At 33.4% G+C, this 16,833-nt stretch overlaps 1 protein-coding gene and 1 pseudogene across 1 annotated transcript; both read right to left on the bottom strand.

The window, feature by feature from the left end:
* Window positions 1-591: 591 nt before the first annotated feature.
* Window positions 592-1,457, bottom strand: LOC105171933 (uncharacterized). Its single transcript, XM_011093204.3, has one exon. The coding sequence runs from the start codon at window positions 1,365-1,367 to the stop codon at window positions 720-722; it is 648 nt and encodes a 215-aa protein (XP_011091506.1). The 5' UTR covers window positions 1,368-1,457; the 3' UTR covers window positions 592-719.
* An 8,245-nt stretch (window positions 1,458-9,702) lies between these two features.
* On the bottom strand, window positions 9,703-13,731 carry LOC105171934 (ATP-dependent 6-phosphofructokinase 7-like; annotated as a pseudogene).
* Between the last annotated feature and the right edge of the window lie 3,102 nt (window positions 13,732-16,833).

Raw genomic sequence — 16,833 nt, 5'->3', positions numbered from 1 at the left:
GAAATGAAAAAAAAAAAAAGAGGTCAATTAGCAGCTACAGTTCCATTTCCAATCTTCTTTTTTGATGCCAACTCTTCTCCAATTATTTTGGTTCCCATGTCTCAATATTTCTCACCACACTCATGAAAATGACATCTTTAAAAAAAATCACTTCCTTTACAAAAATACAATATTTTATATACCAATAACCATTAATTTATGATCATCTATCTTTTTCTTGAAAATGATATCATATATTAAATGCCATTTAATTAATTTTACATATAGTTCTCAAAGATACTACCCTCCATATTTAATTCGCATTATATAGTTATATCATTGACATATATTAATTTTCAAGAATATAAAATGTACGATTATCTTTTCTTATATTTTAAGCACTGAATGCAGTATGAATTTATAAATATGATCTTAAAGATTTAGTCCAAAATTATGAGATCATATCTAAAATGAAATAAAAAAAATCGAGTTATAAAATGCCAACAAATATATATATATATATATATTAAATTCACCCCACCAATTCTCCAATTATTCATTCATTCTTCGTAGAATACAAAGTTGGGAAATCAAAATTTTTACAAAAAAAAATACCTAAAAATAAAAATTCATTCCACCATTTCCATACCCCATCAAGAAGGAAAAAGCAAAAGAAAAATACTGTATTTTAAGTCAAATCCTTGGGAAGAAAAGAAACAGAAAATTAGAACATGCCTAATTTAATGAGCGACGGCAAGCGGTGGCGCGTAGCTGATGCTTTTCTGGTTGGGCATGGCGAGCATCGCCGTGTGGTCAATGAAATCCTTGAGCGCCGCCACCGACTGCAATATGGTCCTCAGATCGTCGGCGCAGATGAACCCGGAATTCCCACTTCTTCTGACGGCGTAAACATAGAACGTGATGCACCCTTTCCGGAACTTGAACCGCGCCATTTCGCATCCGGTCAGCCCCCTAATCAGCTTCTTGTTCACTTCTCCGAGGGGTATCTCCGACGGCCACAGTCGGTCCACCGCCGCCCTCATATTCTCCGACTCGAACACGAACACCACCACTTTCGATTTCCTCGTGCCCAGGCCAAGCGTGAGCGTGTGCCACGCGTGGTGGGCCAGGATCGTGAAATTCGTTGGGAGGTAGGCGGATGTGGAAGGGAATCCGGGTTTTGTGGGTGGAAGAGAGAGGAGACGGAGGAGCTCCAGAGGCCGCGCCCGGCGGATTGTAAAGGATTTGACGATGAATTGGCCGCCGAATCGGAGGCCCTTAACGTCGGAGGAAGGCTTGAAGGAGAAATCAGAGGTGGTTTTGGCGGTTTGATCGTTGGGGTGCTGGTGCTTCTGCTTCTTGTTCTTGTTCTTGGGTTTTTCTTCCATGGAGATGGTGTGATAGTGGGGAGGGAGCTTTTCTGTTTTGGTGGTGTGACTGACAGTGATGATTGATGAGCGATAACAGATCTTTGGAAATAAATTCTGCCCACCCTATATTTTTTAATTTTAAATTATATCAATATTTTCCCAATGTCCCTTTTTATAATTATACCATCAATTTTAATTTTAATTTTAATTTATACTAGTGTATATGAAATTATGAATTAAAATTTTAGCATATAACTTTAACTCCCAGGCAATCAGGCCTAATTCAATTGGCGAAATTGAGACCCCATAATCTTAGAGGTCAAGGGTGGGATATTGTGTCTACTGAATGGTAAACTTATTTGTTTCTACTCTAATAGTAAGTATTGATATTATAGATCAGAATGTGATTATTATAATAGTTTTTGTTAGATATGATATTCGATATGAATGATTGTAATTAATTTATTTTAATTAATAATAATTGATCGCTTTTACTTTAAAAAAAACTCGTAACTCCCTAAATTCATAAAAAAGTGATGTTTGCAATAATTTTTATTTTTGTGGGGGAGATAAATAGTAAAAAAAAGGGGTAAGGTGCATTGACATTTCATGGGTTTAGTTTCAAATACGTAAATATTTCTTATTTATTTATTTTTTATAAAATTATAATTATACTATTTGAGGTTGTACTTGCAATTACAATCTTATTAAGTGTCGATAATTTACACAAACACCCTTATGATACATGTTCGTTTACTTCTAGGAACTGATTAAATGAGTGATATGATTACCTTTAATTAAATGAACAATAAGAAAACCCTGAATTAATTATAAGTTGTTTATTTAGATTTATTATTGTAACATAATAAAATTTAGTCATGGAAGATATTTTTTTGCAATGGTCATGAGCAATGCTAAATATTTATGCCTAGCCATGATAAATATTTTAGTCACACTTATAAAAATCATAACTAACAATCATTGCACGATCATAATTAATAATTATTTATTTTTAATCATGACAGTTCAAAAGCAAAAGCTATAAAATAAAAATATTTTTTTAATTTATTTTCAGCAACAAATAAAAGTGTTTATTTTAAACCATTGTACATGCCTCCTTTACTAAACACCCACTTTGGTATAATGGTAGAAACATCTTCCATCACCTATGATGCATGAACACGGACACGATAGGATATGAACATGGTAATATGAAAAATCTAAGAAAATTATGATAGGACTTGGCACTGACGCGGCTATATATTATATACATATAATTTCTCAATATCTCATAAAATTAAAGGATGCAATATGAAAAATATCAAGATAAAATACAAATAAGCATATTTTACATCTACATTTTTAACCAAATGTGGCTTAAAAAATATACATAGTCAGTTTATTCAAAAAATTACGCAATGAAAATTTCTGATATTCAAATTAATTAAATCATCATGATTATCTCTAGAAATTTTAGTAATTTTCTCCCGAGACTTTGAGTTTGAGAGGAGGAAATTAATTTTTTTTATTAAACCTATTTTTTTTAAAAAAAAGCCCAATTTTTTTTAAAATTATTAAAAAAATAATTTTAAACCTGTCGAAAGCGTGTTGGACACGCCTTCAAAATGTGCAATATTGTGTCCTTTTATTTTATTTTATTTATAATTTCTAATACACGAATATTGTACTGGCACATGTCCAAGTCTAATTTGTAACTGACACATATTTAATATTGCATCGAGTAATTTTTTAAAGTATCCATGCATTATAGTCCATCATAGTACTTTGCAATCATACATTAATGTCATATTTACACATTTAATGATGCAATTCTATTTTTAAATTATAATCTAATTTAATTATAATTTTTTATTATAAAAAACAGACATATAATTTTAAAATACGATTAAAAAAATTCAAAAAAAGGCATGGTCGGTTGTTTGGATGATTTTAAAGTAAAATAATAATGGATTAACAACAAAATTCTAAAATTATTTAATTATCCTTTAAATTGAGGGGTCTGGGTTGATTGGAATTGGTGGCTCAGTACATTTGAAGTCATTTTCTTATATTTTAAATATATTTTTATTGCAAATATATAATAATGATTAAAAAAACAGATTATTGGTAATTGGAAAATATATCAATAAGTAGTGATCAAATTTTGGGGCAAAATTACATTTTTCTAAAATTAGGTTTAAATACATAAATATTTTAGGGGTGTTAGTATAATATACTTCTGGGGTTATATGTGCAGACTTTTTTTCACCGTGTAAAATGTGTATGTATAATTACAATTACACCCGTAAAGAAGTGTACTTGTAATTTTACAAATGACAAAACGAACTTGTGCATTCGAACCTAATTTCAGAAAGTGTCAATACAATTTACCAAATTTAGGTAAAATGATTCAGTTGATGGTCCTGCAATAGTTAAATCAACAGAAGAAACGTAATTTTTTACCATAATTAGTTATCATACGCAGAAAGTAAGAAAATCCTGATCAGAACTATTAAATGTGGTTCAGCGGTGGCTCTTGTTTCTACAGACGGTATCAAAATATTAGTCATACCTAAAAATCGTAACAGATTCTTTGATCAGAGTTAAAATCATAGCAAAAGTTGATTAATTACGGTCAGAACTTGAAATTTTCACATTATTTTGTTTGATCAATCATATTATTTTGTGCAAGTCTGGAGAAAAGAAAAATCACCTTTCTTCCCTTCAAAAGATGGCCAATTTGTCTTCCACATTATAATTTTAGCCACATAGGATTATAAATCAACAAAAACGCATCTAGGTGTCATGTCATGTCACCTTTTTGGCGCAAATTATAAATCCAATCGACCAGAGAACTAAAACTAATCAATTTTGCAAGTTGCTGGAGTTAATAAAAAATGAGCATACTTATAGGACTAAAATTAAAATTGAGCATACTTAACGGACTAAAAACATATTTTTCCCAATAATTTATTTATAATGTGGGGAATAATTGATTGTGGTTTGGTGTGAACATAAAAGAATTTAATGAAAGGGTTGCAGTTATTAAGATGTTGGGCTGCAAACATCTGAACTCAAATTTATTAAAAACACTTGCAATTAAAGGATATATCATGTGGTATAAATCCATGATCTATATATTCACACCTACTTAGCTATATCTGTCCTTTACATTCTTTTTTATCTTATGTGAAATGACCAACATACCCTTGAAAATTATGACAGGCTCACATCATATATCCCCCACCCTTCAATCGTTTGTTTGTAAAGAATTCATCCATGGTTATAAAGAAGTGTGCCCTAGACTTTGGTCCGGCTAAGGGCGATCATGATGCAGTTTCGATTATTTTCTTGATAATATATAAAATGTACTATTCGGTTTGCGATCGAATTAAAAAAATTAAATTTTTTTTGATAATTTTAGTGTTTGGTTTGATTTTTCATTTTTTAACATTGTTGACCTTTTGAATTTGAATTTGTATTTCTAAGTATTTTGTATTGTTGATTGTTGCATTTTTTTTTACTTCTACTTGAATTTGATTTTGGTGGTTCATTTTGTTTTATAAGTTTTTATATTTAAACTAGGGTAAATTACAACGATTTTCTCTGAAATTCGGCATAATTATGAATGTTTTTACGTTGTTCGAAAAATTATAAATATGTGCTTAAAATGAAAAACAATTATGTAGCTCCTATACGGTGAAGTGGACATTACTACTTCCCTCTTGATGAATTTTTGTAAAAAATAAAAATAAAATATTTGTAAAATAACAAAATTGAGAATTGGTAAAATAAATAATCTAGAGAATATTAGTAAAAAAAAATAATTTAGAAAATTATAAAATATAATTCTAACTTATAATAAAAAAAGGGCATTTTGGTCAGTTGACCAGAAAAGTTGGATGAAAAACTAATGGATGCTGACAGAATGGACTCATTGTTAGATAAATATTAAAATAAGAGGTATTTGTAACTTCTAAAATAATAATTATTTATTTATAATTATGTCAAATCTCAAGAAATATGGTTGTAATATACCTTTAAATTATTTTGGACAGATAATTTTGGATCTTTGAATTGTACACTTTTTCTTTATACTTTTCGGTTAATTCAGTATAACTAAAAATGAATTGAGATAAGTTCGACTTTTAAATTAATTTTTAGAGAGCATAAATAATTTGACCATTACGAGGAATAATCCATTAAATGGATAGTTCAAAGAATTTTGAACTTAGATTTTAAATTAATTGAGTTAATTTAAATAAGGCTTGCAGTAATTAATTAATTGGACTAGCTAAAGCTTTGGAGTTAATTAATTAAGTGGATTTAATCCATTAATTAATTAAAGTGCTTGAGCTAGTGAAATATTTAATTGGATTAAATATTTACTTGAATTTTTTTTTTCCTGTTGGATATTTTATTTGATTAGATTGAATAATAAGTCCAACAAAACAAGTCGTTCGGCTCAATTTAATTTATTGAACAAATTAAACGAGCCTAGTTCGAATGCATTGATACCCTAACCCACGATTGAAATCCTGCTAATTCTTCATACAATTTTGAAAATTAGTTATTAACATATTTCCCAGCTTGTTTTTATCACCGATTTACCTAGAATCACCTGGAGATATTTTAGGATGATGTGAATAAATGTATTGACAAGCTATATGACGTATCATCCTAGCTTTATAATGATGTGTTTGGTTAAAATGAGCTTATTTCTTAGGCATGCCAACTTAGTAAAGTAGCTGGTACGCCTATGAGCTTTACCTCCCTGCTGATGAGCTTTATGCATTTTGCTGGTGAGCCCTTATCCGTCCTATTGATGAGCCAATTGAGCTCTTAGCTGGTTGGAATAGTATGTCTAGCTTGTGGGCTTGACCCAATAACTTTAGGGAGCATTAATACTATTTCCGTAACTACTCAAAACTAATTTTACGATCAACTTAAGCAATATTTAACTTGACATTTAGGAAATAAATAAATATGGATGAAAATTAATTTAGTTAAATTCGAATAATATATGGAATAAATAAAATTTATTTGAACTTAAATTATTAAAAATTCATCAAATTAAAGTTGAATACAAATGCAAATTCTAATGATACTTAAAAAATCTAAATGAAAGTCAAGCATATTGTACTTAATTTTATTTATATTTACCAACTCGGACATCTATATTCTTATTTTGAACCTGCCTCGATTTCACAATCAATTAATATATCTATTATTTGGATAAGTTTGAGATTCTTATTTAAAATTTTGTAAATATTAGTTCGTCATTTGAACAAAACCAAGTTCATTATTTAAATTTCAACGATGATGAATTTGCACCTATTGAAATGTAAGTAATTAGTTTTATTTTATAGACCAACGAATCATAAAAATCCACTAATTAGTTAATTTAGTAATGTACATTGCTTGACTTGAATGTAAATCTAAAATTTGGGAACTTTTATTTTTATTGTAAAGAAAAAAATGAGTAAAAAATGAGTAAGATTCAAACTGTACCCAATTTTTTTTGGATATAATTTGAGTAAGATCTTTTGAGTATTTTACAGGATGAGTATGAACAGGGTATGAAAAAATTACCATGAATATTTATTTAACTCGTACTCGAATAGAACAATACCTACTCATTGATGGGCATAAAAGAAAGAGTCTTTCCTTGTTGACAAAGAGAGAGAGAGAGGCCGAGCCAAGAGCCCCTACACTAACACATCATACGTTTTTCTCTCTATCTCCCTAAGGAGAATTGGCTCTTCCTCTCTCATGACCTAGCCGAATTTTTCCCTTTTTCAAGTTTGAGTTCTCTTGGTTTGTGACCAAGTGTGGTTTTTCATTCTTCTTCCCGGATGAGCACGTATATCATGATTTCGATGTGGTGTGGGCACCTTAAAAGGGCTTCTGCATTGAGGCGCCGCGCGCGAAGACGAACGTTGGAAATGAGATCAACGTGTGTAGCCGATTAAAGGAGAAAATGAAATGGTAACTTTTATTTATGTTCATGCATCGTTTTCCTTTTCATCCGTAACCATCAATGTTATATATGTTTCAGACGTTTAGACATCGATAGCCCAAAATCCTCAAGGCCACACTAAAAATAGTCTTCATTTTTTTTTTGTCAAAACTAATAATATAAAGTCAAACATTATAATGACAAGTAATATGAAATCAAATATAATGCGTAGCCGAGTCCAATAATACTATATATGAAATATCGAAAGACCAGTTGAAATCCTAAAATTTTTGGGGGGACTAATTAATATGAAAAACAAAGATTAACTTTTTGATCATAATAGTTAGCCATAATAAAATCTTATTTCATCCAATAACCCAAACATCTTTTTATAAATCGATTTTATTAAATCACTATATAAATTTGAACCAAAAACAAATTGGGTTTTCAACTCTTTTTGGAATTTACTTGTGGTTTAAGAGATATTGATTAATTTGCAAGTGACAATTAGGGTTCTGCATGTATGATTATGGACACAATTATAGAGGATTAGGACCACATTAATTCTTGAAGCCTAATTAAGGAAAGGTCCTCCCTCATAGAGCCATTCATTTGTAGCAACAAGTTAGAACTATACAAATTTCAATGTGTCCAATTGATAGAGATTAGGGTAAATTTCTATGTGGGATCGGATTTATAGCACGCAGCTCTAGCCTCTAGGCAACACAACTTGTCAAATTATTACAACTTCAAAGCTCTTGCTTGCAGTGTTATTTATGGATTTTTTTTTTTTTTTGTAATGGATTAGGACTAAAATGCATCTAAGCCTGATAACTAATATTATCAATTAAAAAATGAAGAAAAATGACATTTTTTATCCCGTAATCTAAAATTTATATACTTTTGATCTCATTAGTGATGAGATTTTCACTTTAGACCTCATAAATTTAAAAACAAAGTTTGACTTTTGGCCTCTGGCAACCTTCTTCTAGTCCAAAAAGTTAGCAACCATGTGGATAATACGGACACCAACTGGTTTTATAAGTACATCCCTTTCTTCCATTTGCACCAAATTGAATAAGAATCCTAGAACACCCATTTGTACGAACAACCCACAAAATTGAAAAGCAATATCAACGGTAACGAGCGCGACAGAATGCAACTGTGGAATGGCAACCGTGATGCGTACGTCATGGACGACGAAAATTGGAAAAGGTCTTTCATGTCGAAATTACAAGATAAAATTTTTTCTAATTTAATTTAAAATTCAAGAGGTAAATAAGAATTTGGATAATCTTTTTATTATCAAGGATATTGGTGATGCACCTTACTTCCTTGGTTTAGAGATCGCTTGCAATTCTGATGGGTTATATATGGCGCAGACGAAATATATCATGGATATTGTCCAAGATGTTGGTCTCTCCAATGCAAAAGGAGCGAGCACTCCTTTACTGAAGGGTTTGAAATTAGCTACTGATGATGGGGCGTTATTGATCAATCCAGATGCTTATAGGCGCCTTGTGGGGAGACTATTATACCTCAGTTTTGCAGGCCAGATATTTCTTATTCTGTTAAGCAATTGAGCCAGTTTCTGATGCACTCTTGTGAGATTCACTAGTCAGCTGCTCTGCATGTGGTTAATTCCTTAAAGGCATATTTTTCCCTTCCACGAATTCACTCGAGCTCAAGGCTTTTGTGATGCTGATTGGGCTTCCTGTACAGACTCCCATCGGTCAATAACTAAGTTTTGTATTTTCTTGGGGATGCTCATATCTCTTAGAAGACAAAAAAGCAAACCACTATGTCCCGGCCAATGGACAAGGTTGAGTATCGCAGCATGGCGGCTACAGTGTGTGAATGGGTGTCTTTCTTGCTGATAGATTTTGGTATTTCGGCTCCATTTCCCATTGCTTTATATTGTGACAATAAGGCAACGGTTCACATTATGGCCAACCCCATATTCCGTGAACGCACTAAGCATATTGAGATCGACTGCCATATCGTTCGGGATTAGTATAAGTCTAGTTTTATTTCCCCTTCCTATGTCAGGAGTCACGATCAACTCACTGATGTTAGCAAGGTCCTAGGCCTTCGACTCTAATGTCCAAGCTCGGATTGGTGTCTCTCGACCCCAATCTTGCTTGTAGGGGTGTTGTTGGCGCTGGCACAAAAGCAAACTTAATGGACGAAGGTTGAAGCAGAGATAAAAGATAACAGAGCCATTCTTTCATAGAAGCGTCTTCTCTTTTACGCTTAAAATACCCTGGAATTGGACGCAAAAATTTATTTTTATTGAGGAAATGAATCGTATTATTTGTTTTTCTCTTCTCTTTTATTTTTCATTGGTTTCAGCATCCCAAGTAGCAATGAATGGAGATGAAGATCTCTAATTCCTCTTGTTCCTCCATACAATCTAAAAATCATCGATGCAAGAAATACATACAGAAGAACCAGTTTGGATGTACACATCTCTAATTCAAATGACTTAATTTCAACTTGGCAGCTCAGGCATCCTAACACATCCGTAAACTTGAAATTCTTGCATCATCCAGCAATGGGGTCTGAGGTCCTTCTTCTTTCCTCAACTGGGCCCAGGAAGCTCGGTTGATTAGTTGAAGAGAGAAGCCTTGCCCACATCCGGTCAGTTGTCACAACCTTGTTTTGCGATTCAGTAATACGCTGCATACAGACCACGACTTTTGTCAACTTCATATTACATGCAGTCCAGAGAATAAAACACATCCAATATCAAAGAGCATAAAACCCCAGAAAATGTGAAATCCGCATCATTGTTAATGTAAACTTACATTGAAAGGAATATATGTCTGGCTGCCATTGACAAGTCCACTGGTGAAGCCCGTGTAGCCTGCCATTGCTCCATGAACAGCACTTTGAGCAAGGAGTGTGCAGTAGACGTTGTCCGCTGCATTGCTGGGAATAGCACGGATCATGTAAGTTGGATCTGCAAAGTACTGAGTTAGTTTCTTGTTTGCAATGATTCGGATGAATACATAATTTCCTAATTTGTGTACAGACAGACCTATGTATTTTAGAGTAATTGGAGGTTTAGCTCGCTTTGCAAAGTGTTCCTGTAAAGAGAGAAGTGATGAACGAGGTACGCCGTCAATATAATAAACTCCCACTTCTTTTAAGTCCTAATCCGTGTAAGAGAGGAGAGAAACATAGTAACATGATTAGCCCTCGGACTCTCCCTATCACGTACCTTTATTTTTTGTGAAATCCACAACCCCACGTCTTGAAGTAGCTTGTTCCCGGAAGCATCTTGTTCGTTTTTTTCAGCAAGAAGCTCCTGCCCTGCTCCTTCCGCTATAACAATCACCATGTGACCATTTTGTTTTAGCCTTTTGTTAATATATTCAAAGAGTCCACCTTCTCCTTCTAGATAAAATGGTGATTCGGGAATCAAACAACAATCAACATCTCGGCTGGCCAGAGTAGCATACATTGCAATAAATCCTGCACCAGAAATCACAACAAGGTGAGAGAAAGATATTGAAAGATATGCCAGCACGAGAGAGACTGCCCTGCAAGAATAATTGTAATGGTTCTTGTTAAGACGTTTATCATCTCTAATAGTTTAAATTTTTAGATGAAGTGGTCGTTTGACATGGTAGCCAAACAAATCTCGTTTCCGGCCATTAATAAAAGAAAGGTCTCATGAGGGTTTGCACATGAGGGGGTCGTTTAACATATGAAATATTAAATGGTCTTCCTGTGTAATAGTTTAAGCTGTTAGACGACATGGTCATTTAACATTCATGAAGGCGGAAACTCTTGCTTTCTTAGGTACTTGAAAATTGCATTACCGGCAAAATATTGAATCCTACTAGTATGCATGTTATTGATCTAAATGCTTTGAAGACGACAGAAAAGCAATAGTTTCTTGGACGCATCAAGTTACAATTCATGCAGATGTGCAGCAAATCACGTGACAAATACTTGGAGAGTAAGTGCAGGAAAATTCTAACCCGGATCAAGTTTGGCCGAACCAAATTATGTGATTGGACACTTTCCATTAACTGTACATCAATCACATGACAAGTGTATTGCACTTGCTGTATGATTTGATTCAGGTTTAACCGAACCACGTCCGGGCTAGAATTTCCCATAAGTCCATTGCATAATGATGGTTCAGAATTGCTTCTCACTACCATTGAAACTGGGTAGATTCATCTTACCGCTGTAGCGACCCATGAGTTTCACTACACCAATGCCGTTCTCTGCACTCTCCGCTTCAACATGTGCAGCGTTAATGGCTCGTTGCGCCTCCTCCACAGCCGTATCAAAACCAAACGACCTATCAATAACCTGATACCAGAAATCAGTCCAATAGTTGCGCTGATCAGAAATGGCAGCTACAGAGATAACATCAACAGAATGGAAAGGCTCTATAAACTCTGAATTTTGAACTTAAGAAAAAGTTTCACAAGTTGTAATCAACACCATGAGCACATGGCTTTTACGGCACATGGTAGGTCGTCCACTCATCAGAAAATTTGAAATCGACAGTTTGATTTACCAGGCACAACCTCATACGTGGTCATAAAAGAAAAAGTTAGTCCTGTAATCAGTGAAGGCCGGCAGGTACATACCGGAATGTCATTGTCGATCGTCTTGGGGATTCCGGCAACAACAACTTTCAGACCCCGCTTTCGGACTTCCTGCAGAATGAAAAATAAGGTAATATATATGGACATCTCATGAAAATCCTAGCAGATGTTACCATACATCTGAATATCAAATCCATGTTTCAGCTGGAAAATTGCAACTTAACTACGATTACCTCGTAGATTACAGCTGCTCCTTTCTGAGTCCCATCTCCTCCGATGATATAAACCTGAGACAGGGATACTGTCATCATTTACATGACAAACACAAGTGTAATGCTAAGTAGAAAGTTGCACCCCAGAATCAATAGTACAGATGTTCTTGTAATAAAAAAGTACAGCCTCACACTTGCCTGATTAATTCCACATTCCTGAATGCTGTCAACAATCTTCATGGTATCATGACCACCGCGAGAAGTTCCCAGGACGGTTCCACCACGCTTATGTATGTGATCCACGCCCTTCGCTGTCAAAGTAACAGTATTCTTTGCAATGAAACCCCTATAGCCTCCCTAAGAAGAGATAATTTCACTCTTAGGAATGAAAAATGTTTAAGAGATAAGAACTTGACTTATCAAAGCCACGATGTTAGGAGAAGCTACAGGAAAAGTTACAAGTCTTAAACGTCAATGAACATGAATAATCGGAAGACTTACATCAATGCCGAGGACTTTGGTGGCCCCATACATATAATTCAGGCTATGTACAATTTCCCTGATTACAGTGTTTAGCCCAGGACACAAGCCTCCACAAGTCACAATACAAGCATGCACTTCCTCCGGAGCAAAATAGACCTGTGTAACACAATGCATTTCAACAACTGGAAAGTTGCTGAATCTCCTAACTCTTACGGCTTCAACACACACCAAAAGGAAGAAGAACGTGTACCCTTTGACGGGGTCCAGCTCGACGAAAATGTACCCCTCTTTGACTGTCCTTGTGAACAACAATCTGTAAAGACATTACCCGACGTAGATAGTTGGTCAAGAAATCAGATAAACTATACCACAATGGAAAAATGACACCCTATTTACAACAAAGATTATACAGAACAAGTTAAATAGTCCGATTCACCTTTTGAGGAACACTATCATCCATGTGTACGAAGTACTGCCTGAAACCATAATAAACATAATTAGAATATTATATGATCGTGAACGAGTAATAAGACAAGGCAGATAAGCACGCGAAACACATATCCAAGACAGAGAAATGCAAGTTAAACTCACTTGACGACTGAATATGCAGGATTAAAACGCAGCGGATTGGGATAGGCCTGCGCAAAATACAAAGCACCAAGTTCAAAATCACTATTTTTGTACTACTTCATTTCATGGGATCTTATGCAGCACTTCTCAACTGTCCTAGCTTTAGAAACCATGAGCCATACTCAAACCACAATGCACATGGGAGAATGGATCCCTGGAACTTTCACTACAGTTATGAAAATCCAATCCTCCTCCATTCCTCACAGTTTCCCTTATTGCATATATGAAATCTAATCGCCATACAAAAATCCATCAAAACAGAAATCACCATCACGCAACGATGAAATCACACCGTAGGATACAGATGTGCAGTAAAAATGATGACACTAGACCACCACAACATCACGGAAGAATAGATACAGATGCATGCATGCATGTATATATATATATATGTATAGATGAAGATGAAGCGGGCAACAACGAACGGGGAGATTGGGGATGTAGTCGGTGAGATGGGGCACATCCTGGAGAACGTATCCGGAGTCTCCTGTCACCACCTTCATCTCATAATTGCTCTTCCAAGCCATGCATACACGCTCTCTCAATACCTACTCCAATTTGTTCTCCTCACCCTTTACTAAAGCTTCATTCATTGTAATATTTTCCTAATACGTACTTTGACCCGGACAACCTTAATTTGTACTATACTATATTTGTCGGGCTAAATTACAAATTACTTTTCTGTATTATTTAAAATGTTCATATAAGTCTATATAAAATAAATTTTTTACCTCTACGTGTTTTTTAAAAAAAAACCAAAAAGAAGCAAATTAGCCCTTCGCCTAAGGCAGTATGCTCCTCTTTTAAAATTACAGGAGTAAACGTATTTTATTTTTTACGAATTTATGTTAATATTTTGAGTAACACATGAGTATTAATCTTGTTCCACTGCATTCCATTATTTTTTATTTATTAATCTTGTTCCCATCTTCCTTCTGTTTATAGAATTTAATTTTTTTTCTCTAATCATATAATATTCTTATAATTATTACTTTAGTGAGTAATTCACTGTGCGTGGAGTGGAGTGCAAAATTCTATTTACATATAATAATGCATTGTGTCAAATTTTCATTTGTTTTACTTTTTAAATCCTTTTTAATTTTCTTTATTTAAGTTCAATCTAAAATAAAAACATTACGGCAACAAAGTTTAATAATTAGATATAAAAAATAAAAAATTTGAAATTGAGTTTGTTCATATTTATAATGGTCAACTATTTTTATTGATATTTCTTACGAATTAATTTTCTATAATAAGTACCAAATATCACGTGAGGAGGAAGTATATATATGAAGGGGAATTTTAGTTTGAATTCGGCTCGATTGAATTTGAACCAATCATATGGCAAGTGCAAAATACTTGTTGTGTGATTTGTGTACAGTTTAGGAAAAGTGACCAATCACTAAACAAGTGTATTTGTGATTGGTTTAATTCAACCAGACCTGGTCCGGACATAATTTTTTTAATAAATAAATACAATTTAACTTCACCGCTACTAAAATTTAATTTTAAATTTCATATTTTACTTTAAATTATAATAAATGAAATTAAAATATACACTATTATAAAGTGAAGAACGTTTATAGACTCAAAATGGTAGTTTTCATAACACTACATCAAATTATTATAATACCAAAAAGACCCTTCAACTTTTGGACTCACATTAAATAACTACTTAATCAAGTTCTTTTTACCAATTACATGCTCAAAAATTAAATTTTACTTATGTTTAGGCTTATTGTTACTTGAAATTGAAAATAGTATTTATTTTTGAGTATATACTGTTCACACAAAATTGTGTTTGAAAAATAATTACGAGATAAGAAAAATATGAATAAATAAATTTTATTTGATTTAAAAGAAAACTGGATACAATCTCTAATTTGAAAATAATCTCTTGATTCTTCGCTCCAAAAGTGGATCCAAGGGCCTAAAGCTTATTCTTGGATGTGGCTACGTAATCTCCTCCGAATTTGTGGAGCAACTATATGTTACTTTAAAATTTGCTATCATGACTTGAAAATTTGATGCTAAGGAAAACGTAGATTCTTCACAGTTGCAGTGCTTCGTTGTGGTAGAGAGGTTTTGAACTTGAATCCCCATTTGATTTATTATGACTTATGTGTATGTCTATATGTAATCACTTGTGCTATGTGAAGGCCCTTTTTTATAGGCGTGAGTAAGCTTTTAGGCAACTTGGACTTACTTTTTTGGGCTTGTAACCATGAGCTTTGATATGAGTTAATTCCCTGATGAACTCCATTTGAATATGTATCCTGCCCAACTTAATCAATCCAAATTAAAGAATAACTTTATATTTATTTGGAATTGACACATAAAAACATACGTGATCCAAATTGGTATAAGCTTATGAAATCTTTGTCTTGAAAATATAAAAATCCAAATTTATTATGAATTTTTATTTTGGAACACAATCATTAGCCAATTTACTTGGTCTTTTAATTGATAATTTATTCCCAAGTTTTAATGTCAACATATATAACCATCAATCTTAATATAACATATAGCGCCGCAAAGTGTCAGTTTTTAATTTAATTTGCATAAATATGTAATGATAACTAATGCATCAAAAAAAAAAAAAAGTTATCAAATAATTTTTGTATGTGAGGTTGTATTACAAACTTTAATATTAAGAAATAATTATGAACTTTAATAAAATAAAATTATTACTAAAAACTATGTATGTGGATATTAGGTGCCACTATGTCTAATGTTTATAGCAGGAGGAGGGTCTTGGAAGTTTCGGTAATTTTTAATTAGAAAAGAGGAAAAGAAAAAAGCTTCAGTTCCCCATTTCTAACTCACATCTTTTTCACTTGTCCCGTTCGATCCCCGTTCTTCATTGCCGATGCCAGCACCGCCGTCCACCACAGGGGCGCCGTTGTTACACCTCTCTTGTTGCCATTCTCCCATCTCTTCTCAACCCTTTGTCTCAGTGTCTCTCGTCAATCGACTAAACACACCGAGATGGAGAAAGAAAACTCAAGTAAGAGAAAGGGGCTAAATAATTTTCCGTACAAAGTTTCTCGAGTTCAAGAATATTTAAAAGCATTGAAAGTAGAGATCGAATTGTTCGTCAAAGGTGTGCTGCAAATTATGACATTTAATTCGAAATTACATGTGATAAACTCTAGAATTAACATTATAAATATCGAGATTTATTCTCAAGAAGATCCAATGGCAAATCGACATTCAATTCCTCAAATCTCAAGTTGGGATTTGTGAGGAAACTATCTAATACTTATGATTTTATTAATAAATTATAGAAGCTTGTAGACTGTAACTGTTTATAACTTTTAGTTTAAATCAAACTAATTCAAACTTTCGGAAATCAAGAAATAGAAATGAAAAACATGGCCCATCACCCATGAGCCTGGTGGCCCACCTAGCTAAACTCCTTGTCTGAGCTCGCCCAGCCCACTTGACTAGTCCAACCCACGACTTTAAGTCTGAACTCACAATCGAATATGCGCTCCAAATTTAATAATTCACTAACCCTATAAAGTTAAAAAAATGGAATTAGAATAAACCAAAGTCGTGGTTAGTAGATTGACGATACATGGAATCTGATGCTGTAAATTGGTAAAAGTCAAATGATTATATATTCT

Source organism: Sesamum indicum, linkage group LG10 (genome assembly GCF_026168435.1).
Source record: "Sesamum indicum cultivar Baizhima isolate 11 linkage group LG10, ASM2616843v1, whole genome shotgun sequence".
Taxonomy (NCBI): domain Eukaryota; kingdom Viridiplantae; phylum Streptophyta; class Magnoliopsida; order Lamiales; family Pedaliaceae; genus Sesamum; species Sesamum indicum.
This window is presented reverse-complemented; position numbering and strand designations above follow the sequence as displayed.